At 44.8% G+C, this 25,552-nt stretch overlaps 3 protein-coding genes across 6 annotated transcripts; 1 reads left to right on the top strand and 2 right to left on the bottom strand.

The window, feature by feature from the left end:
• Positions 1-1,969: 1,969 nt before the first annotated feature.
• RRP8 (ribosomal RNA processing 8) lies at positions 1,970-12,993 on the bottom strand. Its single transcript, XM_031962092.1, has 4 exons — positions 12,872-12,993; positions 8,305-8,527; positions 2,193-2,698; positions 1,970-2,075 (listed from the first exon to the last, which is right to left on the bottom strand). Exons 1-3 carry the CDS (start codon positions 12,968-12,970, stop codon positions 2,193-2,195), a joined length of 828 nt encoding a protein of 275 aa, XP_031817952.1. The 5' UTR covers positions 12,971-12,993; the 3' UTR covers positions 1,970-2,075.
• Positions 12,994-13,115: 122 nt separating this feature from the next.
• ILK (integrin linked kinase) lies at positions 13,116-21,815 on the top strand. Of its 4 annotated transcripts, none has more exons than XM_031962088.1 (13): positions 13,116-13,269; positions 14,166-14,274; positions 18,736-18,901; positions 19,104-19,199; positions 19,309-19,405; positions 19,553-19,636; positions 19,835-19,920; positions 20,312-20,421; positions 20,499-20,626; positions 20,745-20,866; positions 20,963-21,062; positions 21,160-21,290; positions 21,391-21,815. In XM_031962088.1, the coding sequence occupies exons 2-13, from the start codon at positions 14,186-14,188 to the stop codon at positions 21,538-21,540; spliced, it is 1,359 nt and encodes a 452-aa protein (XP_031817948.1). In that variant the 5' UTR covers positions 13,116-13,269; positions 14,166-14,185; the 3' UTR covers positions 21,541-21,815. The 4 variants fall into 4 exon arrangements, with proteins under 4 accessions (XP_031817948.1, XP_031817949.1, XP_031817950.1 ...); XM_031962089.1 differs by lacking the exon at positions 13,116-13,269 and adding an exon at positions 13,379-13,474; XM_031962090.1 differs by lacking the exon at positions 13,116-13,269 and adding an exon at positions 17,842-17,930 and having other exon boundaries at positions 14,172-14,274.
• TAF10 (TATA-box binding protein associated factor 10) lies at positions 21,786-23,969 on the bottom strand. Its single transcript, XM_031962093.1, has 5 exons — positions 23,680-23,969; positions 23,011-23,168; positions 22,484-22,548; positions 22,232-22,346; positions 21,786-21,997 (listed from the first exon to the last, which is right to left on the bottom strand). Exons 1-5 carry the CDS (start codon positions 23,885-23,887, stop codon positions 21,908-21,910), a joined length of 636 nt encoding a protein of 211 aa, XP_031817953.1. The 5' UTR covers positions 23,888-23,969; the 3' UTR covers positions 21,786-21,907.
• Between the last annotated feature and the right edge of the window lie 1,583 nt (positions 23,970-25,552).

Below are 25,552 nucleotides of genomic sequence, written 5' to 3' on the forward strand. Positions count from 1 at the left end.
CAGAATTCTATTTGATATTTTCTGTTATCATTTTGTAGGAGGAACAATAAAAACAAGAGACACTTGATCTCTAACTGCTAATGTTATCTTTCCCAAATCATGTCAGACTAACCACATTTTCTTTTTGACAGTGTTACTAAATAAATCAAGGAAAGCTATAGCCTTAGGATTTTAGAACTGAAAAGACCCTTAAAGATTATAAAATTATGTGACTTGCTAAGGACTGAATCTAAAACAATCTTGAGCATCTCTCCTAATTTCACTTGGCATTTAGCAAGTTCTTTCATGATATTATGGATAAAATGATAAATTTTAAGCTGGATGAGGGGGATTCCAAAGTGCTTGAACAATCCAAAATGTCGATGTGAACTAGGGGAATTCTCAGGTGGAATGTTTAAAGGACCTGCCCTTTGGCTTTATACTAGTAAATATTTTTTGTCAATGGTTTAGATAAAGGCATAGATGGCACATTGATTAGATTTACACATGATATGAAATGAGTGAAGATAGCTAAGCATTGAATTACTAAGTAAAGACCCAAAGAGAATTCTGTCAATCAGAAAAATGGTCTGAACCTAATAAGATGAAACTTAAGAAGGATAAATGTAAAGTAATACATCTGAAAATTCAAAAATCCCACCATATAAATAAGGGACTGGGGAGGTATAGACATAAAAAACCATGAAAAAGACTGTGGCAGTCGGTTCAACAGGAGTCCACATTGTAACATGGTAGGTGGGAAAACTAAGGGGACTGAAGGCAGCATTAAGAAAGGCAGAGGAATTCCCTTAACTGTTAGAAGGGTTGAATCTGATCATCTTTACAATCCTTCCTGACTCTAAATTCATGCTATTATGTAATATCTAAATGGACTCCAATCAGGTCACAACCTTAATACTGTGTTCAGTTCTGAGGGACCCTATTTAGGAAGGACACTGACAAACTGATGTCACTAATAGGTCACATATTGGAATTAGAAATGTTTAGTCTGAAGAAGAACATGACCCGGGTCTTTAATGTCTTAAGAACTGACATAGGGAAGGGAGATCATATTTGCTCTGCTTGGCCCCAAGTACATCTAAGAAGCAAAAGTGGAAGATGAATAGCCAGAGATTAGATCTCTTTTATGGAATGAAGTCTTCTAAAACTAGCACCTTCTAAACATGCCTCAAAGATGTATTAAGAGGAAGCTGGATGACACCTTATAAGGAATGGTATCTCTGGATATAGGTACAATTAGATACTAGAACAGTGTGGGACAGGGATGGTCTAAAAGGCTGAATAGGATGATGAGTGGAGGAGGCAACAGAAGGGAAAGGGAGGGAGTCCTCACACAGACCCCACCTCCAAGAGGTCCTCATACCCTGGTTTCAGCACTCGGTTTGCCTCCTTCAGGAAGTCACTCAGATTTGTTCCCATCAATGAAAGGCAGAAAACAGCAATGTCCACAGACTCATCCTTGAGGGGTACCTGGAGTGGGGGGAGAGAGAGGGGAAACTATGAAACTCAGGTCCTATTACCTCAAGCAAAAACATAAATTCCTAAAGAAAAGAAATGTGGGCTCCCAAAAGAGGAGTTCTTACATATGGGAGGAAAGGTTTCCAGGGAAACTTATAGGCTTAAGGAGGGAAGTGGTAATTTCTAGTAGTTGGGTAAAGCTTTCATGGGTGAAATGAGGGATTATATAGGGAAGATCAGGGATTCTTGGGCTAAATAAGGCCTTATGTGACTTTCCTCTAGGAAGGTAGGTCTGAGACAAGGAGATGAAAGTTTATAGAAAGCCACAAGGGCTGACATGAAGAAGTGACACTATAAAAGGTTAAAGACAATTATGAGAAAGTAGAAGTTTCCAGAGACAAGGGTTTTTCAGGGGAGAAGATACCTTCTATTAGAAATTGACAACTTAGATAGCGAAGTAAAAATTCACAGAGAACTGAACTCTCACCTGGGCCATGTCACATACTGTGACACGGGGGTCAAGTGCAGCAAGGTCAAAGCAGTGAACGGTGTTCCTGACACTAGAGGCAAGGTGACAGTCTCCACAACCAAAATCTGCCACAACTAGGGATGCTGGCCTGCAAAGACAAAGAGGCAAGAGTCAGAGGACTATCTTGACTATCAGTTCTAGTGATCTCCTAGGGGATCTGCTCCTAGCTGCCCTTAAGGGGCCCTCTTAAGGGGCTTTTCCTTACTCACTGCTGTTTCAAATCTTTCACGATTTGGTCCACAGGCTTCAAGGGCCATCGCTTTATTTGGTTCTGAAAGCCACGATGGTAAAGCTCAAAGGCCTCAGGGTCTTCCTGGAAGATATGGCTTGCGGCACTGCTGGTTACAGAGTAAAGCTGCTCATTGAGGAAACGGAAACGAGCTCCTTCAAGCCTTAGCTTCATCTTTGCCCGAAGCATCCCACCCCTGTCCAGAGATGACCTTGACTCCTTTGCTTCCAACGTTGACTCACACTCCTCTGTCAGTTCAGGGGCAGTCTCCTGTTCAGGAGCTGCAACACTCTGTGGCTTCAGGGGCAGAAACTTATTTTTTTGTCTCCTTTTGTTTTTCTGACGGTTTCTCCACTGTTTCCGACTTAGCCTTGGTTCTGTGGTATTCCTATCTTCCACTGGTCTGTGAGTGGTGCTCATGAGGGCTGGGTCCTTCTGGGGAAGCACAGAGACCAGATCACTATTCTTTGGGGTTCCAGAGCCTGTAGGGGTAAAATTTTGAAAGACTTTTGGTTGGTAGAGAGCCAGGATAAACTACCCCAAAGCCCAATATCTGAAAGGTCAGCTTCACCATTCTCTAGCTCAGAGGCAGGTTGTTTCCAAGGATGAGAAGTCAAAATCCAGTCCTCCAAGGGTAAGGCTATTAGTAGGAAAGTGTACAGGTACAGTAGCTAAACTGGCTCCCATAGAAGGCATCAAGAAAAATATCACGGATAGGTGGAGAGGTGAGGAATTCAAAGGAAATAATAATGAGAAAAAGGACTAGATATAATACTCCTGGGCCCAGACATATGTACTGATATCCAAGTAGAGATTATTTTAAAAAAGGGAAACTAAAGCTTATAACTCAAGAAAGTAAATATAGTTTCAAAATCACTGAGACTTGCTGGGATGTGACTGATACTTAGAATGCAGCAATAGATGGAGTTCAAGAGTAACAGAATGGATAGGAAACATGAAAAAGACAGTCACTTGTGTAGAATTAAAAAAAATATAGGGGAAGAAAGTGTGCCATGCAATTTTTGTGGGAAATGATGGAGGAAGCCCCAGGAAAGAGACTGTTGGTGATGACAGAGACTGAACAGCCAAACAGAAGAAACACAGGGTAAATTTGAGAACAGACCACAAGCTCAGCAAAGCAGTATGGTAGAGATATGATGAGGCATACCAGAGAGGGATGATTTGGCAATGATGGGGAATTTTAATTATCTGGATACATAGTGAAACTCTCTTTTTTGCCCAAAGCAAAGCAGCTAACAGAAAGAATGTAAGGTGCTTGAGGGCAGGAACTCATGTTTTCCTTTTTTTACTTAAGTAATTCCATTTTAGGATAAGTCTTCATTACAAGTGTAAATGGGCAATCATACCTAATGCTTACCTTTTGTCTTTTTTAGCTTGTAACTAGGTAAGTAATAAATACTTTTAATGATCTGAATACTAAACTGTAATCAAATAAAATGTCTTCTGCAAGGTTTTTTGGTCTCAGTGTCACCAAAGCCTACCATAGTATCTGACATATAGTATCACTACTTAGTGATTGATTGGCGGATGATGGATCCTGAGTTTGTTGAGCTGCTAATTTTATCCCTGGAATTATACCAACACAACACAAAGGATTTCAATAAAGAGATATCGGGAGCATTGTCTAAAAAGATGAATATAGATACAACCAACAACAACAAAAAAAATTATTGGACTTCCAGAATGATGGCCAAGTGAGTGGTTATGGTCAAGGCCAGAACATTTGTCACTATCTTAAACCACAATAATTATGCAACTAAAACAGAACTATAACAACAAAAGTAGAAGGAAAAAAGAAAACTTTAGAGAAAATCCAATTCAGAAAATGAAAAATCAAGTGTTTCCAATAAAATGATTAAATATTATAGGAGAAATGATAACTAACAAACTTAAGAATCATAGTCGAATAAAAAAAGATGAGGGAAATTAGAAGAGACTGAAAAGATAAATGAGACCAATATGAATACTTTCTCATCTTTTGTAAGAAAAAATTGTAAGAAAGATCTGGATATTGATGAACACATGAGAAGTGAAAATAGCTAGAGCTAGAAGGATGTAGTCCAATTTCCTCATTTTACAGATAGGAAATTGAGGCCCAAGAAGGTTAATGACTTGATTTAGATCACAAAGGCAGTAAATGGTAGACCTGGAAATTGAACTCAGATTCCCCTAGCTTTAAGTTCCCTTCTCTATGGAACCATATTAGGTAACAAAGGACTGAAATGAGTAGAAAATGCAAAAATATAAAATTTCACTGTTTATTGATTATACAAAAGCATTTTATTCAATAAAAATTAAAAAGTAAAACAGGGTACCTTTAAAGCATGTCAAGATCATATATAATTCCATGAACTATATCCCAATTGTTTCAAAAGTTTCAAAGGATATGAACAGTTTTTAGAAGAAAAAATTCAAGTTATCAATAGCCACATTTTAAAAAAGATATTAGGAGACACCCCATTTTCCAGAGCCAAGGCTGTGTCCTGAGCTTGACATAACAGCAATCCTTTGGACTCGCCCTCTGGATGATCTCAGCCATGGCAAAATTCTAGATTTGGTTCATTGTAATACTTTGAGCAGTACCAGATGTTCTTTGGCCTAGACAAGTACCTGAAGTACCCATGTCATGAAGCCCTGCTCTGAGTCAACCTTATCACATTATTGCCCCTCACTGTCGGGGCTACAGCTCAGTCATTGGCCACAGTTATTAGTACTGAGATCCTTCCCTGCTCATTGGAGTAGGGTTCCAGAATATGTGTCCTTGAGGACAAGTCATGTCCCTCACTCTGAAATTAAACTTTTGTTTGATTCCAGACAGACTCTTCTCTCTAGCTTGCTTTGTTCAGCTCCAGCCACTCACAAGTTAGAAACCTGTGGATTTACCTTCCATCAGATTAGCAGAACTGATGAAAAGGAAAAATGGAAAATGCTGGAGCTGTGGGAAAACAGAAGCATTAATGTATTATTAATACACATCAATGCATTGCTGGTGGGGCTGTGACCTGATGCAGGCATTGTATAAAGTGATTTAGAACTACTGCCCACAAGTTATTAACCTGTGCACACCTTTGACTCAGCAATACCATTACTAAAGCTATACCCTAAATAGAACAAAGAGGGAAGAGATTGATAAATTCAAAACTATTCCTAGCAGCTCTTTTCGTAGTAGTAAGGAATAGGGGAGTAACTGAATAAATTATGGTATATCAATGGGAGAAAATATCATTGTACTTTAAAAATGATGAAAGGAGGGTTTCATTGAAATCTAGGAAGACAAATGACAAGTGAGATGAGCACAACTAGGAGCAATTTATGCAACAGCAATGATATTGTAAAGACAAACAACTTTGAAAGATTTGGGAACTGTGATCAACACAGTAAACAAACACTTCCAAAGGACTCATGATAAAACATGTTGTCCACCTGCTGACAGAAAGAGGATAGACTCAGAATATAGACTGAGATATATTTTTCGGACATAACCAGTGAGGGAATTGGTTTCATTTAATTATAATTGTTTGCAATCTGGAATTTCAACAAGGTAGGTATTATAGGAAGGGAAATAGGCAGGCAAGGAGGATCTACTAGAAAATCAAACTTTCTTTTCTTTTACAAGGCAATTGGGGTTAAGTGACTTGCCCAGGGTCATAAGGCTAGGAAGTATTAGGTGTCTGAGGCCGCATTTGAACTCAGGTTCTCTCGACTTCAGGGCCTAGCTGCCCCATAAAATTTTATTAAAAAAAAAAAAAAAGATAGAAAAGAATTTTGTATATAGGAACAGCAATATTGTTCAAAGAATAATTGTGAACAACTAAAGTTAGTCTGAATATTATACTCATATCAGCTACAACAGACCTATGAAGAAAGAACCTCTTCCAAAGAAAAGAACTGAAAAACAGAAGTATGCAAAATATGGTTTTACATCTATCTACACACACACACACACACACACACGTGTCAAAATAGTGGTCTGTATAGGAAGATGGGGAAGGAGAAGAGACAGTTTGGAATTTAAATGCAACCAAAAATTAAAAGAAAATATCATTCTTTGATAGATGACAACAGAGATCAATGTTAAATGAGACATAAAATGAGATCTGTGCTCATCAAAGTTGTTTGAGATTATTATGGAAGATGTTACACATAAAAACTAATGTGAAGAGGAATTCCCAATAGATGGCAAGATTTTCCAGATGTTCCTGTTTCTAAAATTTGTTGTATCAAGGTTCATAATACTACAGAACTTCGTTAATATTAAAAATATTCATAAGCACTTAAAAAAAGATAAGACTAACAATCCACATAGGAAGAATCAAATTATGTCTACATCAGGGTCAAGGCAACTAGAAATGGATCCTTGCTGAACACAAAATGACTTAAAAAAACAAATTAACATAATCTATACTGTATTTTAATTTAGTTTATTAATTTTCCCCAATTACATTTTTATCTGGTTCAGGTTACAGGAGAGAGTTTTGCTGTTTAAATTTGACAATTCTATGGTTTAAACTACCATATGCAGCCGAAAGGTAGCCATTCCATCAGTGTGCATATGTATGTATAATAAAATCCAAACTATTTATTGCAAAAGCACAAGGTGGTCCCAGAACTTAACAGGAAGACAGTAGGCTGAATATCAATGATAAATCATACATGCAATGATTTCAATGATCTGTCACTGCTCTAGGACTCCATACTTATCTTTTATAACACCAATGTTTTCCTAGAGATGCTATATGGGTGTTATGATCATAGAACACTGCAATCTCTGAAACTTCAAAATTCTGACCACCCCTAAGAGCAAAATGGAGAGAAGCCTAATAAACTTATGTAGCCTACACAAATTATTAACGATGACATGCAATAAGTGTAGAATAAAAGCTATTCAAAAAATGTAATAACAGAAAAAGATTTAGTTAGTTCCTTGTGGTCAATTGGCCAGAATAAAGAAAAAAGAAACCCAGTCTGAGTACTGCTGTAATGTAGTTTGGAGATGTTGGTATCTGAGGTCCTGGGAGAAAGGCAAAGAGTTAAAAGAAGGAAATCTGAGTCCTGACTGAGGGCTGCTGTCCCCTGTATCCAACTCTGTGTGTCTACATCTATCCCTATTTCCCACTAAGAAAAGCCCCAAGAACTAGGGGCTGTACTTGCTGATTCAGTTTGACAAGAAGTATTTATTATATACTTATTATTATATATTATATACTATGTACAGGATCCTGTGGTCTTCAATAGGGACACAAAAACAAAAGTCCAATGACTGTCTGCCATCAAGGTTAAATCCTACTGGGGAGAAGAACTGACAGGATCAGGATGGGAATAAATTTGGGGGGTTCCTTGAACTAGGCTAGGAAATCCTGATCTAGTCCAACCCATGGTAAAAGGAATTCCCTTTAAATTATACCTGACAATAAATCACCTAGCGTCTGGGGGAAAATCTCCAAAGAAGCAGAACACATTTCTTCTGGAAAGGAGAAAAGCATATTCTATTTTTGTATAGCTATAAGCATTAAGAAGTTTTTCCTTGCTAATTTCAAATCTAAATCTCTTCTCAACAACTTCCACCCACCACTCTATCTTCTGGGGCCAAACAGGTCAAATCTAATCACTCTGAAGACTATCTGTGTGATTCTTCTGGGTTTTCTCTTTTCAGAATAAATTTCCTTCAAACTTGTTCTCATCTGGCATAGAGCTTCACTCTCCTGATTGTCTCCTTCTATCTCATCAGTGTGATATCCAGACTTAATAATAGTTGAAATGAAATCTGACTATGACAGAAGGCAGAAAGAAGATAAGAGGACTCCCTTTTTCCTTGAAGTCATACCCCTCTTACTGTCAACGTTTAGAGAAAGGCTTCCAGTGTATGGGTTGCCCCTAAGAGAGGCTGATGAGAACGCATATGTGTGCATCACAAAGGATAAGGATGGAATGCAATCTGGACCACTGGAAGAAGTACACATATTGATGAGAACCCATTTCCATTACAGTATCATCATTATGATTTGAGGGGAAAAAAAAAAACAAATATGACTAAGTGGGAAATTCCTCTCCCTCCCCTGCTCCCTACCTTTGCTCTCTCCTTTCTTAATTTTTACTCTTTGAACTGGTAGCTTTGAATTTTCTTCCATAAATGGAGCCACTTTGGGGGTCTTCTTCCTCTTTTTTCTCTTCTCCTCCCCAACGTCAGAATCTGAGTTGGAGTCATTGCCCTCTTGGTTAGGAAGAGGATAAGGCAGTGCTGCAGCCTGGAGTGCCTGTAATGTAGCTTGGAGCTGTTTACGGCTGAAGCCCTGGGGGAAAGAAAAGAGTTAAGGGAGAGAAGGAAATCTGAATCCTTAATGAGGGTCTCTGTCCCCTTCACCCTGCTCAGTGTGCCTACCTTTATCCCTACTCCCACTGAGAAAAGCAGGAGTCCCCCCCATTAGGAACTAACTAATTGATTCAGTTTGACAAGAAGTATTAGACACTTTCTATGTAGAGGGCCCTGTGGTCATCAACAGGGATAAAATACAAAAATGAAATGACTGCTTTTCATCAGGAGGTTATATCCTAGAGGAAATGGAGATACACCTTACAAGTTAAGTAAGTATATACAAAGCAAACACAAAGTTATCTTTTAACAGGAAGCACTAACAACTGGGAGCAGGGGAGTTTGGATCAAAAAATACTTTAGGTTTGAGCTGAACCTCTAAAAAGATGAAGGTGAGAAGGAAAAACATCCCAGGTGCTGGGACAGGCAGCCTGTGCAAAACCTTACAGATGGGAGATGGAATGCTAGGCATAAGAACAGGAAGTAGGTTAGTTTGGGCAGAAGGTACCATGTATGAGGGCAAATAATATGAAAAAGATACTCTTGGAATCAATGAAACATTAAAAAAAATTGAATAAACTGAACATATAACATGTTAAAAAAACTATACTAAGTTTTCTTTTTCTTTCTTTTTTTTAATTTAATAGCCTTTTATTTACAGGCTATATGCATGGATAACTTTACAGCATTAACAATTGCTAAACCTCTTGTTCCAATTTTTCACCTCTTGCCCCCCACCCCCTCCCCCAGATGGCAGGATGACCAGTAGGTGTTAAGTACATTAAAATATAAATTAGATACACAATAAGTATACATGACCAAAACGTTATTTTGCTGTACAAAAAGAATCAGACTCTGAAATATTGTACAATTAGCTTGTGAAGGAAATAAAAAATGCAGGTGGGCATAAATATAGGGATTGGGAATTCAATGTAATGGTTTTTAGTCATCTCCCAGAGATCTTTCTCTGGGCATAGCTGGTTCAGTTCATTACTGCTCCATTGGAAATGATTTGGTTGATCTCATTGCTGAGGATGGCCTGGTCCATCAGAACTGGTCATCATATAGTATTGTTGTTGAAGTATATAATGATCTCCTGGGTCCTGCTTGTTTCACTCAGCATCAGTTCGTGTAAGTCTCTCCAGGCCTTTCTGAAATCATCCTGTTGGTCATTTCTTACAGAACAGTAATATTCCATAATATTCATATACCACAATTTATTCAGCCATTCTCCAACTGATGGGCATCCATTCAGTTTCCAGTTTCTAGCCACTACAAAAAGGGCTGCCACAAACATTCGTGCACATACAGGTCCCTTTCCCTTCTTTATAATCTCTTTGGGATATAATCCCAGTATATACTAAGTTTTCAATTTCATATTTTTCCTCATTGTCTTTTTACATGGTTATTTGTTAAGTTCTTAATTAAAAAAGAAAAAAGAAAGGCTGGAGCCCATCCATCAAAGTATGGTTCTGAAACATGAAGGCTTGATTTCTTCTCTGACTCAGGCAGAGAGAGCTAGAAGGCTCACTGGAGATCTTCTAATCATAGGATCATGGATTTAGTGCTGAAAGAGACCTGAGGTCGTTTGATTTAGTCCTCTAATTTTAAAGATAGGGAAAGAGAGACCGGAACAGGCTCAGTGACTTGGTAATAAGGGATAGAGATAGGATTTGAAACAAAGTCCTATGACTTTGAGGCCAATCAATGCCTTTAGTCCAACTTCCTCATTTTAGAGAACAGGATACAGAGGTCCGCTGAGAGGATGCTAGCAGACAGGTGTTACACAAGCAGGGAATTCCAAAACTGAGATTCAAGGCAGGGGCTTTAGCCTAAAACCACTCATTCTCATCCACCAGGTTGCTTTCCTTTTTAAGTTAAGAAAATGAGGGCAGAAATGCTTGCAACAGGCTGTGAAAGAAGAGCACTTCAGACGTTAAATTATGATCGTTATATTCTATGTTTTGTACATATTCCAGGTTTTTGTGCTCACAACCTTAGCCTGAAATGCCTGTTGCCAGAACCATCCCCTCATCAACTAGTTACTGGTTGGGATCCTGGTCATCTTTCCAAGGCAAATTCAAGTTTTCATCCTCTTCAGAAAGTCTTTCCTCATCTTTCCTAAATTGTCATTCCTCATGCCAAATCTTCTAGCACTAATCTGTGACTTTCCCTGGGTCTTAATGCAATCTTGCGAATCTTGGAATTGCCTTTTCTCAGTCTCCCTTAATCTCAAACCACCCCTAGCCATGTACACTACTCTTTCTGAAGAGCATTCATTAATCTTCTCTGATTTGTCTGGTCACTTATTCACCAGAGACCCCCCAAGATCCATGTTGTGTTTCCTAATCATGAGTCCCCTCCTCCAAATCTCTGACACTTTCTCCTCAGGTGATATAACAAGCCCCATGGCCATAACTGTCATCTTTTGGTCTTTCAGCAAAATATCAATTTTGGGCAGAAGTTATCATTTTTCATTCCCACCTAACTATATAGAAAGTGATCCTTTCTAGCTACGACCTTGGGGCACCTCCAGCAATATTTAGTTCCTAAGTTAGAAATGGACATTTGTGCAACAAGTATCTCTGATAAAGGCCTCATTTCCCAAATATATAATTGAGTCAAATTTATAAAGATGCAACTCATTCCCCAATTGATAGTCAAAAGGATATAAACAGTTTTCAGACAAAGAAATCAAAGCTATCTTCAGTCATATGGAAAAATGCTGTAAATCAAAGCTTCTCAAACTATAGGTCTCAAAATTATGGCTTATTATCAGTAAACGTTTGATATGTATACCTATTTTATATATTTTTATATGTCCCAGGTAGGTAAATATAAATTTCTTGGGTGAAAAGGATTATAAGTAGGAAAAAAAAAAAAAAAAGGAAAATGTTGGATGTTGCAGGGGATGTGGGAAAATGGGACACTAATACAATCATTTTGAAGAACAATTTGGTACTATGTCTAAAGGGACAGAAAATGGTACACACCCTTGTTCTTTCCATACCACTGCTAAGTCTGTATTTCAGACATCCAAAAAAAAGGGGGAAAGGCACTATTTATGCAAAAATATTTACTGCGGCTCTTTTGTGGTGGCTAAGAACTGAAAAGAATGGCTTAGTAAGCCGTGGCCTATGAGAGTAATGGATTTTACTGTACTACAAGAAATGATAAGCAAGATGATTTCAGAAAAAAAAATTGGAGACACATGAACTGATGCCTATGGAAATGCACAGAAGCAGAATATCTTGCGCAGTAAGAGGAATGGCGAATGTAGTAACTCTACAATACAGCGATCCGGAGGAATCCCAAAGGATGAAGCGCACTCTTTTCATTTTCTTTCGCTTTTTAAAAAAAAAAATTTCCCGGTACAAAATGACTGCTATGGAAATGTTTTACATAACTGCACAGGTGTCCCCTACACCTGTATCTGACTGATTACCGTCTCAGGTAAAGAGCACGCGAGGGAGGGAAAAAATTTGGAACTCAGAACTTTAAATAAAAAAAAGGGAGAGACGGACACCAGACCAAAAGCGGGTGTGAGGAGGGGTGATCCCCCCCCCGTCCCTCCCCGCCTACGTCCGGCCCGCTATCTGAGACACGACCCGGCGGAGAGGGTGGGAGCTCCATCGCAACACGGGGTCCCACGGACAGCGGGACCCACCGCGAGGGGGAGGCGTGGGGCACGCCGCCAGGAGGCTCCCAGAGAGCCTCGGGCCCCGACGGCGCGCCGGCTGACAGCCCCGCCGCGGGGTTCCCACGGGCCCGGCGGAGCGCCGGCTGACAGCCCCCGCCGCGGGGTTCCCACGGGCCCGGCGGAGCGCCGGCTGACAGCGGGACCCGCGAATCCCGGCGCCCACCGCGAGGGGGAGGCGTGGGGCACGCCACCAGGAGGCTCCCAGAGAGCCTCGGGCCCCGACGGAGCGCCGGCTGACAGCCCCGCCGCGGGGTTCCCACGGACAGCGGGACCCGCGGATCCCGGCGCCCACCGCGAGGGGGAGGCGTGGGGCACGCCGCCAGGAGGCTCCCAGAGAGCTCGGGGCCCCGGCGGAGCGCCGGCTGAGAGCCCCGCCGCGGGGTTCCCACGGGCCCCGGCGGAGCGGCGCTACCGGGACACACGAGATTCAGGAGGCCGAGTGCGGCACAATACACGGGCGTGAGCCGCAGACACTGGCGGTTCCAAGAATGGGGGGGGGGGGTCACGCACACCCAGGGGGAGGAACACGCGGACACGCGAGGTTAGCACTCACCCACACGGGACTCAGCCCTGGGGCGCAGAACAGAGGGGAAAGTGCAGGCCGCGCTGCGGGCTAACACTCACCTTGGCGCGCGGCGCTGACTTAACCCCAGCGCGCGGGATCGGCGGCGGGCGGGCGGCCGGGGCCGGGGCCTCCTCGGCCCACTCGGGCTCCTCGAACATGGGGGCTCCGGGACCACGTGCGACACCGCGTAAACCAGGACCAACGAGAAGAGGCTGTGGCGCCCAGAGCGACCGCTCCAGGCGCCGGGCAGCAGCGAGAGGAGGCTGTGGCGCCCAGAGCGGTTGCTCCGCCCGATAAAGACCAGCGAGAGGAGGCTGTGGCCCAGAGCGGCGGCGTGGCGGGGGGCGGGGCCGGGCCGGGCCGGGCCGGGATCCGAGGCGGGTGTGGCTGGGCTGGCGGAGGAGGCAGCGGCCCGAGTAGGAGGCAGCGACGTTTGGACCTGGCCCCTGGAGCCCCGGTAAGGAATCGTGCGAGCCTGAGGCGGGGGCGGGGCCGCGAGCCCATTTTATGGTTTAGGAAACCCAGCCCGGAAAGGAGGACTGACTGCCCGCGCTCGGCGGGCCCGGATAACGGGCGGGCGGAGTCCCCAGGCTAGTCCCAGAACGCTCTGCAGCCCGGGCCGGCGCCTGCTTTCTGTGGGCTACAGGCCCCTCAACCGTCAGGTGGGGCTCGGGGCCGTCTGCGGGGGGCCTCCCTCCACCCTTTTCTGGAGTGGGGGAGTCTCCGGCGAGGGGGAGGGGACAACGCCCAGGACCGACTCCGCTGCTGGCGGGCCTCCTCCCCGACCCTTGTGTGACAGAGCCGCGGCTTTCCTCCGCGGCCCTTCCATGCCCACGCACCTAACCGCGTCCCAGGGCACCGTGGGTGAGCTGCTGCCGCCGCAGCCGAGAATTCGGTGCCCGCGGCACTAGCTTGTCTGGGGGAGCCCCGGAGCCTCAGCCTCGGCGGTGCCCTGCTGGCGGACCGGGGGGGGCTTGGTGGGGAAGTCCGAGGCTCGTCCTCCGGGCCGCGGTGGGAGCGGTGTGGAAATGCCTGCTTTCCGCAGCTCACGCCCCTTTACCTATAAGGCAGGCTCTTCCTCTGGGAGCGAGCCGACCGGTCCGTCTTAGAGGAGCAAGGAGCCCCGCGGAGGGATTGCAGGGAGGGAGATAACTATTACCCACCGGCATGACTATCCCCGGAGAAGATAACTAACTAGGGCATCCCCCTCTGCTCCTTTCCCCTGTCCAACCGCTGGCGCAGCATCTCGGGCAGCCCATGCAGCGAACTGGGACCGAAAATAGGAGGGAGAATCTTTTCTTTTGGGGGGATGATAACCTGGAGCCTCTTCCTCCTCTCCTCCTGACTTCCCAGGGCCCAAAGGAGCTGCTGTCATGGACGACATTTTCACCCAGTGCCGGGAGGGTAATGCTGTGGCTGTGCGTTTGTGGCTGGACAACACAGAAAACGACTTGAACCAGGGGTGAGGGGCTTTGAGGGGCTGGGCAGGGCATAGAGGAAACCTTGGCACAGTTAACTGTGGCTTGGTATCTAGGGCGCAGCCTTTTCTTGGGCAGGGTCTATAGGGTTTAGTTTCTGTGATCCATACCAGGGCCAAGTGGATAGGGCTGGGGATGTTGGGGAGGGGGGATGTATTTGGCAAAAATATTGGGAGAGGGCTAAATAAGATTATGACCCTAATTCTTGCCATTAGGACCTCGGGTGGGTGGGTAAGGGGTTGAAGCCTTAGAAAAACTCTAAAAAGCAGAATGTGAAAGTTCTAGGAATTCAGAGCTAGATATTCATTTCTAAGGTCTTGAATCTACAATATTGTATTTCTCTTTTTGCCAGGATTAGTGTAGTGGTAGATAAAGTACAACTGAATTTCAGTATAGCCTTTGATAGCTTATTAAGCTGTCTTTGGAAGATAGAGTTGTGAGCTCTGGTTCCTAGTTCTTGAGCCTCTGAACCAGGAGATTTGCACAGATTCGGACCCAGAGAATAATAGGTCGATGTTAAAGTGGTGGGAGGTCTCTAGTGGAATGACCCAGGCACAGTTTGACTTTTGCTGTTTCAACATTGATTTGGGGAGAGGTGTAGATGGCACATCTATCCTATTAGTTTCATGTCAACTACAAATAGTGATAGCTAAAAACCTGGACAGGGCAATTGGGACAGCCAGGTGGTGCAGTGGAAAAAGCACCAGTCTTGAAGTCAGGAAAACCTGAGCTCAAATCCAGCCTCAGACACTCAACAATTCCTAGCTAAGTGATCCTGGGCAACTCACTTAATCCCAGTTGCTTCACAAAACAAAAATAAAAACAAGAAACAGAGCAAGATCCCAAATCATACTATTAAGCTAAGGTCAGGTCAAATCTAATAGAAAATTTCACAGGGCTGTTCAACTACATAATCTTTGGATTAAAAATTTCAGTTGCACAAGTACCAATTGTGAATGTACAGATAAACAATTCCTGTGGAAAAATTTTGGGGTTTTAGTAGATTCCACTAAAACATACTGAATATGAGTTAATGTGACAATGTAGCCAAAAATGTTTACTTCCTTCCCAGGTCTCATTCAGAGGCATTCATTCAGCATACATTTTTTTCAGTACTTAGTCTGTGCCAGGCATTGGCAAAACAAAGATAAAAATGAAACAATTCAGGACACAATAGGTGTCACAGTGGATAGAACACCAGCCCTGAAGTCAAGAGGACCTGTGTTCAAATCTAGCCTCAGACACTTAAACACTTCCTAGCAGTGTGTTCCTGGGCAAGTCACTTAACTCCAATTGCCTCAGCCCCCCTCACCCCCCAAAAAAGAAAAGAAACAAATCCCTTCTCTCAATGAGCTTCCATTCCATTTAGAGAAAGGGGAGGTTAACATATATAAATATCAATCTAAAGTGAATATAAAGTGATTGGAAAGGGCACTAATGTTAATGATTAGAAGGGGATCTAGTCACACTTGAACTGAGCAGGAAAAAAACAAACAGGAGTGAGGCTTAGGTGAGGAGAGAGTTCATCTGACTCATGGAAGACAAGGCTGTGTGTTAGGGCTCAGAAGCTGGAGATGGGGTGCCAAATTTAGAGAATAGCAAACAAGTTGCTTTGCCTGAAAATTAAGCATGTCTGAGGGAGAGTAATGGGAAGTCAGTCTGGATAGATCAGAGTATCATTGACAAGAGTTTCAAAAGCCAAATAAAAAATTATGATATAGTAGATTTAATCACTAAAGCTTCTTAAATAGAGGAGTGATAGGGTCAGACCTACATTTTAGAAAGGACAATTTGGGGGCTAGAGAATGATGAGACCCAATTAGGAATCTTTTTCAGTAGTCTGGGCAAGAGATGATGAGGGGCCAGAAGAGGGTGGTGATTATGTGAATGGAAAGAAGGAGACAGATGTGAGAGAGATTGTGGAGGTAAACTCTCACAAGATTTGGAAATTGATTGGCTATGGAGATGAGGAACAATAAAGAATCAAAAATGACTTGAGTGTTTGAACTAAGGTGGCTAAGAAGATGGTAGAAATAGGGAATTCAGAATGAATTAGTTTGGAGAGAGAGATGAAATCGATTTTGGACATGTTTAGATTTCTGTAGAACATCTTATTAGGAGTATATGGTTGGTGATTTAAGACTGATTGCAGCTCAGGGTAGAGTAGGTCTAGCTATAATAATCTGAGAATCATTTGCATAGAAATGATAATTGACTATATGGCAGTTGATGAAGTCACCAAGAAAGAATATAGAGAAAGGCAAAGACAAAGCCATGGGGACACCTGAAGTTAGGGGCCCAAACTTGGATAATGATTCAGCAAAGACAACTGAGAAAGAATGTCTACCTAGAGAATCAGAGATATTTCAGGAAACTAGGGAGAAAATATTAAGGAGATGGTTAGCAGCATCACAGATTAGCAGGAGGTTAAAGATGATGACTAAAAGTGCCACTTGTTTTGGAGAAATTGAGAAATCTTTGATAACCTTGGAGAGAGCATTTTTAGCCTAGTAGTGAGATCAGAAAACTAGTTTGGAATGAGTTGAGGAGAAACATTAGAGGACATAAGAATAGATGAGTTTAAAAAAAAAAAAAAAAAAGAATGTTATTTATGAAAAGGAGGAAAAATAAAGGACAACGACTTGAGGAAATGCCATGGCCAAAAAAAAAAATCATTTGGTTATTTAGGCTAAGGAGTATTTTTGTAGGCCAATAGAGAAGAATAAGCCACAGTGAAGTTGAAGATTAGGAATGGGGAAGATGATGGAGGATAGTGGGGGGAATAGTACTGGTAGAGCACTGCTAGAGATGGCAGGGGAAGGGGTCAAGGGCACATGTTAGAGAAATTGACCTAGAATAAAGGAGGTGAGTAGGGAGGATCATATTAAGGGCTTTTTGAGTTCTAGAAAAAGGGAAAAAGATGGAATCCACACAAAGGATCTCTGTTTCCTAAGATTAGATCATTTCCAGGGGAGGGGGATAAATGGGTAACTGGTGGGTCAGAGGGTATCTGTGTATCTGTCTCTGTGTGTGTGTGTGTGACAGAGAGAGAGAAATTTGAGCCTTAGGGAAAAGAAGGGAGTTAAGTGGTGTTAGATCCAGTTGCAGTGAAATAATACAACAATGAAGTCCTCCTAAACAGCACAGCTATGTGACTTTTTTAGCACTGCTCAGCAGCATAGTGGTTACAAGTTAAGTTTGCTATGAATAGATCAGTAGGGAGATATAGGATTTCATGTTAAGGTGAGATAGAAGAATTTCAAAGTTCTGGAACAGAGAATCAAATTCTCATGGGTGATGATGGTTAGAGCAAGAATATAACTTGTTGAAGATTACTGAACATGGAAACCAAATCCTGTTCTCTACCTTGCCCTAATTGAACCTTATCTTGAATATTGTAGGGTTTGATGAGTAGAGAAGAGGATTGGAAAAACTGTCATGTGAAAAAGGGGGATTAGGCTCAATGTAAGGAAAAATTTTTTAATTAGAGCTACCTTATATTATGCAATAGGAAGTAGTTAAATTTCTTATGTCTCAATATTATAAAGCAGATGCTGGAAAGCCAGTTGTTCAGGGTGTTTTAGAAGAAATTCCGGATCAAGAACTGGACTTAGAGCAGAGTCTCAGAATCTCAGGATTTGTATGTATACAAATATATTTGTAGCTGAAAGAAGCAAAAGGGAGCGAGCAGGCCAATAGCGGAACTAATTGGAGCCTCTGCTCCACCCCTCTTCGTAATGACCCAAACCCTTCAGGCCCAACCACACCCCTCCTCCTCAGACTAGCCTGTCCCCAGTCCTTCTAGAGTGCTTGCCCCACCCCAGTCCTGCCTCTCAACTCTGCTTGGATAGCCTTCCTACCTCCAGACCTCGGTGGGAATTTCCTTATATGGCCATTTGACCAGAGGCCCTCTGCTGGAGGCAAGCCCCACCCTCAACAGCTTCTGATTTCCCTTTTAGTCCCTAGAGTTCTGCTAGAACTCTTAAGGATTCTCCAGTTCTAGTGACTATTGTCCCTCTTTTAGGCAACAGATCCTGATGTTTGACTTCTGCCAGCTTTTTATTTTGCCCTTAAACTCCATCCCCACCCCCATTAAAAACCAGTTTGTCGAATTTTACATTTTTTTTCACTTCTGTGTACAAATTAATTTTTTTTCCATTTAATAGATTAGGAAACAAGCTCAAAATTTAAATGACTTCCAAGCTTATATAATTAAGTATCAGCTACATTTTATGAGTCCAATCCAATTTTCTGTTTCATCCATCACATTTGTCCTATCCCTCAACTATGCTGTGACCCTAAATTGATTTTTCTGACCCTCTATCCTATAACACAGGAATGTTTTTATTTCTACAACCCACTTTTCAGGGTAGGGGCTGAAAGTCCTTTGTAAAGTTTAAGGCATGTAGAAGTGTGAATTATGACTATTTATTCCCATTTTCTAGGGATGACCATGGTTTCTCTCCATTGCACTGGGCCTGCCGAGAAGGCCGTTCAGCTGTGGTTGAAATGCTGATCATGAGAGGAGCCCGAATCAACGTAATGAACAGGGGTGATGATACCCCACTCCACTTAGCAGCCAGCCATGGGCACCGGGACATTGTGCAAAAAGTAGGCAATCTTCCCTTTCCTTTATATCATCTAGATTGGAGCACTATTAAGAGGAATGGGACAATGGGATAGGGTTTGGCCCTTGGCACTGGATGAGGAAGGGCTCTTATCTGTACATCTACTGCCAGAAAACAAATTGTCTGAGGAAGGATTGGGGGGTACTGAGTTAATGGGGTACACATGTCCTTTGTTTTTTTCCCAGTTGCTTCAATACAAGGCTGATATAAATGCAGTGAACGAGCATGGGAATGTGCCCCTTCATTATGCCTGCTTCTGGGGCCAGGACCAAGTGGCAGAGGTGAGGACTTCACTCATTTTGGGGAAGGAGACTGCCTGATCTCCAAAGGTGTTATAGGAGAAAGTGGGTAGGGGTGGGAAATGACTCATTATGGTCATTCCTTCCCCAGGATCTTGTTGCTGGCGGAGCACTAATCAGCATTTGTAACAAGTATGGAGAAATGCCAGTGGACAAGGCTAAAGCCCCACTTCGAGAGAGCCTCCGAGGTAAGCCTTGGATCCTAAACTCACTGAACAGCCCCCAACATTGTTTCCTCAGTGGAGGCCATCTATGGGAGGGGAAATAGGTTGGGGTCCAGTTTTCCTGTTGCTTACCCTAAAGGGCTGTGCCTCTCCATTGCTTTTCCTTCTCAGAACGGGCTGAGAAGCTGGGCCAGCCAATGGGCCGGATCCCATACAAAGACACGTTCTGGAAAGGAACAACACGCACTCGACCTCGTGAGTTGTAATAGTTTACTCTTAACACCCAACAACTCTTCCCTTAATGGTCTATTCCTTGGTGAACTCCATGTCTACCCCCCCCTCCCCCCCCAATTCCATTATCCTCAAAGGGACTGGCCCTGGACATCTTCCCCCATCCCCCTTCAGGGAATAGCCCCTATCTAGCCCCCCCGTCTAACACCCCACTCCTCTCAGGGAACGGCACCCTGAATAAACACTCAGGCATCGACTTCAAGCAGCTCAACCTGATGGTGAAACTCAACGAGAACCAGTCAGGAGAGGTGACCTGTAGACCCTTAAGAACCCCTTAGTTCCAAGCCCAGATCCCCTAACTGCCTTAGCCTTGGCCTCCTAACCACACCCCATCTACCCTAAGCCTTCTGCACAGGCCAGGAACCCTGTATTGTGCTTTTTCCTCTCTAATCATTCCTCTACTTCACTCACTGCATAGTGGGGGAAAACCTTGGATTTCCTGGAGAGAAAGTGGGTTTGGCTCCAGCTTTACTTCTTATTTTGCTGTATGAATGAATTATTTGATCTCTCTAGGCCTTTACTTTCATCTGTAAAACAAGGGGGTTGTAGAGATAACTGAGGTCCCTTCCAGCTCCAATTTCTTTGATCTTATCCTCTCTGACCCTAATCCCTAATCTGATCCTGCCTATCCCAACCCAGCTGTGGAAGGGTCGATGGCAGGGGAATGACATCGTCATCAAGATGTTGAAGATCCGTGACTGGAGTACAAGAAAGAGCAGAGACTTTAATGAGGAGTATCCTAAGCTGAGGTGGGGGATTTGGGGGCATGGGGAGGTTGGGAGTCAAAGGGGCAGAGCAGCAGGTAAGTTCTGGCTTATCTTTGCAGGATCTTTTCCCACCCCAATGTGCTGCCTGTGTTGGGAGCCTGTCAGGCACCTCCTGCCCCTCATCCTGTTCTCATCACCCACTGGATGCCTTACGGCTCCCTCTACAACGTGCTTCATGAAGGGACCAGTGAGTTGTGGCATTGCAGCCAGAAAAGGCTGGGATTAGAGTTGGGAACAGGGAGGGTGGAGACAGGAGCCTGCAGCCAGCTGTCTGGTCTGAGGGGTAACGCCTTTCCTTCTCCCAGATTTTGTCGTTGATCAGACCCAGGCAGTTAAGTTTGCTCTGGACATGGCAAGGGGCATGGCCTTCCTGCACACACTGGAGCCCCTCATACCCCGGCATGCCCTCAACAGCCGAAGTGTCATGGTGAGACTTAAAGCTGCAATGGACTTGGTATATGTAATCCAACTGTCTCTTGAGCAGATTCCTCACTACAACCAGACTTTGTTTTTTCCTCCCCAGATTGACGAGGATATGACTGCCCGTATCAGCATGGCTGATGTGAAATTCTCCTTTCAGTGTCCAGGGCGCATGTATGCCCCTGCCTGGGTGGCTCCTGAGGGTAGGGGGGGATGAAGGCAGAAGATAGCAGATTTACTGGGGAGGTGGGAGAAGGGCAAGAGTCAGGTTTCTTATCCCAATTCTTTCCCTCTACCTAGCCTTGCAGAAGAAGCCCGAGGAGATTAATCGTCGTTCTGCAGACATGTGGAGTTTTGCTGTGTTGTTGTGGGAACTGGTGACAAGGGAAGTACCATTTGCTGACCTCTCCAACATGGAAATTGGCATGAAGGTCTGGAGAATGCAGAGGACATGTTTGGGGGAGGGGAATGAGGGTAGAAGCAGATTTATGGGACAGATGTCCTGAACCTGGGGATTCTTGCTGCTTATAGGTTGCTCTGGAAGGTCTCCGACCCACCATTCCTCCAGGTATCTCCCCACATGTGTGTAAACTCATGAAGATCTGCATGAATGAGGACCCAGCCAAGAGGCCCAAGTTTGATATGATTGTGCCCATCCTGGAAAAGATGCAGGACAAATAAGAGCCTTATGGGGGGAAGTGGGGTACAGCTATACCCCCTTCCTAGCAGCAGAACCCAGGGTCCCTCCCTCTCCTGGCAACGGTACAGCCACCTCAGCTCCCCCTCACTCCCCCAGCTTTAGGGGCTACCTTCCCACCCCCCCATCTGCCAATCTTGGAAGAGTGGGGGTAGGCTCAGCTTTGTTTCACACCATGCCAAGCCCCACTTCTCAGTGTCTCCCCAATGTGGGAAGAGCAGCCACCTGCCTCAGTCACAATAAAGGTTTATTATGAAAACAGGCTGGTGTGGGAGTGGGTGGGGAATGAGGAATGGGACTGAATGTGTACACACCCACACACACCCCCGGCCAGCCGGGGAAGAGGTGAGCTTAGGTGAAATAATGTGGCTTCTTGACATTAATGCCATATTCACTGAGTGCAGGGGTCAGGTCTTCCATGGTCAAGGTATACTTTCGGTCCTGGGAAAGAAAAATAGAGCAATAACATGAGCAAGGGATGTAGTCTTGATTCTTGGCATTAACGGATTACATGTCCCGAGGCAAAGACTGAGTTTTTATGTATATAAAATAAGGGTGATGATTTCCATAGTTTTCATAGGACCAGAGAGGTCTACTAATGCAAAGTTTCAAGCTTCACTAAGAGATCCAGGGGAACATTTTATCATATCACCAGCCTAATGCCAATCTACTCACTTTGCTCTTGCTCCTGGAACTGCCTGAGGCAGTGCCCTTCATCTTGCAGTGCTGTAGGGCATCATTGGCAATGTCAGAGATGAACTTCTGGGCTGCCAGGGAGATGAGCCGGACACTGGGAAGGTAGAAGGAGTTGGCAACTGGGGATAAAACGCCCTCCCTCAAGTTGAAGTCTGTACTTGGCATACAGAAAGGAGCCAGAGATGCTCACTAGATGCTGGGGACTGGATTTTCCTGTGTCAAATCACTTACATTCTGGGATCAGAGGCTTCAAAACCAGCACGATTCAGGTAGTAACCAGTAACAGCATCTGGAATCTGAGAACATACATAAATCTTTAATCAGTTATTAAGTACATACTTTATCAGGCACTATGCTAGATACTCAGTCATTTAGGTACATATTTTGCTAGATACAAAGAAAATCAAAAACAATCACATCTTTGAAACCAAAGAGTTTATAGTTTAATCAACAAAAGTGTAGAGGGGGTGTGTGCATAATAGAAAGGGGAAGGAGAAGCCAAAAGTGGGAGATTTGGGTAAACCTCACAGAAAACGGCTCTAGAAATAATCCTTAAAAGAAATTAGAACCTTTGGGTAAATCTAGCTTTTGCTGAATGCTAATGCCCTTCAGAAACATGGGAGAAAAAAGACCTTCAGCCTAGAGGGAAAAGATGGATCTAGCGAAGGAAAAACTAATGACCCAAGGAATGGCAATAAGTTGGCCAGCACAAGCCTGCAGAGAACTGAAAAAAAGGTGGCAAGGACAGTTATACTTACTGTGGGTGTGTAGTCCTCCAATTGCATGAGGAAGTCCACCAGGGGTGTATTGGACACAACGGGCTTGACCTCTTCATTGGCAGCACCAGGCAGCACGTACACCCCATTAGACATGGCACCTTCGGGGGGGGCTGTTCCCCCAGCTGCAGATACCGGGACTGGCAGAGGAGAGAAGAGGAATTTCAAATGGATAGTGGAGGAGTGGGGAGAATGATGGCTAGGAAGCCAGCACTAAATCCAGGGGGGCACCTGGCTGCTCTGGAAACGGAAAAGCTCCGGCTAGGTCTCCAGGATCGCCTTGCTCAGCTGTTCACCATTGCCTCGCTTCCTCAGCGCTCTGGAAGGCTCGCCGTCCTTTCCCGCCCCCGCCCCCACCACCCCCCACACACCCCTTTACGGCCTTTCGGACAGAAGGGCCGTCGGTTATCCAGTCAGTGCTCTGTGAACAAGAATCTCTTCTACGATAGCAACCGGTCCTCCAAGCGTCTCTCTGAGGCCCTCCTGGGGGGGGTCGGGCGCCTTCCATCCTAGGACAGCTTTGCTTTTGTCAGCACTCGTTTTCCTTCAGTCGATGCCTCAAGCTGCGCCACCCACACGAGAGCCCCAGTCCCCCCAGCTCTTCTCATCCTATACGGGGCCTGGCTCGCTCCCCCCGCGGTCCCTGCTCACCCGAGGCCCGGCGGTCAGACGTGTCCCCCCGGCCGGGGCCGGGGCCTGCGCCTCCCGCGGGGCTGGCCTTGCTCTCGACTGTAGCGGGAGCCGGCGCCGGTGCAGGGGTCGGGGTCGGAACAGGGGTAGGGGTGGGAGTCGGGGCCGGGCCCGGCGGGGCAGGGGCAGGGGCCGGGACCACCTCGGGGTCCGCGCCACTGCCACTCATGGCGCCGGGCAGGAGGCGGGGAGCGGGGACGGAACCCGAGGCCGAGAACTAAGAGGACAGAACCGCTTCCGCTTCCGCTTCCGCTTAGGTTCCCGTCTTTCCCTCCCCCTCAAGAGACTTCCTCCTACTTCCGGCCGAAGCCGCGCCCTCCGATCCCGTCGGCGAATCCGCGACGTCGAGTCCTACGGCTTGTATTCCTCTCCCACTGGCTCCGGCTTGGCGCGCCTCTTTCGCCCCACCCCCCCCAGGATCATAGAGAAGTGCGAGGCTAGAGGGTCTGCAGAACAGCCGGGGTTGCTATGGAAACCGGTTCGTTTGTCTTCTACAGACTGAACTTTCCTCTGGGCTCCCGGACCTTAGAGGCCGGGTGAACCCCGGTTCAAATTGAGGTCTCGAGCACTCTGACTCAAGTCCGGGTTCATCTGTTGCTCATTGTTTGGGTGACCGGGTAATTAACCTCACCGGGCCTAGGGTCTCATCTGTTAAAAAAAAAAAAAAAAGATGGTGGGCCAGGTGGCAGCCCTTCTCCCCAGCCCTCGGTCCCCGGGGCGCTTCCAGCACGATGAGTGAGCCCGGAGGCTGGGAAGCGTCGGGCGGGGGCAGGAAGGACTGTGGGGGTGGGGAGCCCTGGGTGCTGCTCCCACTCTGACGCTCTTCCCCCGGCTGCGCTCGGCCACCGTGCAACGAGAAGGGCCAGGACAAACGGCTGCTCTAAATGCAACGGCGCTTTTCCCGGGAATCTTTTCTTTCATGAAGAGCAGCATCCACACGTTTGAGAAAGGGCAACGTGCTAGCATGTGACCGGTGGGTAAGGATGGTCGGTTCCCTCTACTTTAGGTATCTCTGCCCAGCCAGTGAGGGAGCGGCCAATCCAACGACATCCCCTAATCTGGGAAGCGGGTCTCCTCCAGCTTTGCTTTTTCCCTTCCTGGATTTCTGGACTGACCTGATTCTGGACTGGCCAAATTCTTTTCTTCTAGGAAACGACTCCAGAAGTCAGAGATACCCCCCCCCCCACTTTGTGTCTAGGGGTGTCATTTTCCCTGACAGTCCCCTTCCCCCCCTCCCCCCCGTCCAAATTCCTTCTCACACATTGACTGAAGCGTCTTTTTTTTTTTTTTTTTTTTTTTTTTTAAACTAGTGGTGAGTTTCTCATCCCTGGAGGCTTTCTGGAGAAAACTGGAAGCAGTGCAATATTGGACTTGCAAAGCAGGAGACTTGGTTCCAACCTTAATTAGCTGCTTGGACTTGGATTTAAGTTTGTCTATCTGTATTTTTACTATGTGCATTGACAAACTTTGTTTCCTTTTTTTAAGTTCCTAAGTTTTTTAAGTTTAAGTTAAGCTTTAACAAAGTGTATCCACTTTTTTTTTTTTTTTTTTTTTTTTTTTTTTTTTTTTTTTTTTTTTTTTTTTTTTTTTTTTGCAAGCAGGTAAAATCTTATATTCAGCTCATTGCTGTACATCACTTTTTTGCCACTGTGGCAGCTATGTGATACAGTGTAACTGGGCTTGGAGTCAGGGAGATTCTTTTCCATGAGTTCAGATCTGGCCTCTTCCGAGTTCTTCTGAATTGGGTGACTTTTGTCATGGCTTTTGTCATATAATATCAAATATTATAACTATCTAAATTTGACATGATCCACTAATAGATTGTATCTAAAAG

Source organism: Sarcophilus harrisii, chromosome 3, assembly GCF_902635505.1.
Source record: "Sarcophilus harrisii chromosome 3, mSarHar1.11, whole genome shotgun sequence".
NCBI lineage: Eukaryota > Metazoa > Chordata > Mammalia > Dasyuromorphia > Dasyuridae > Sarcophilus > Sarcophilus harrisii.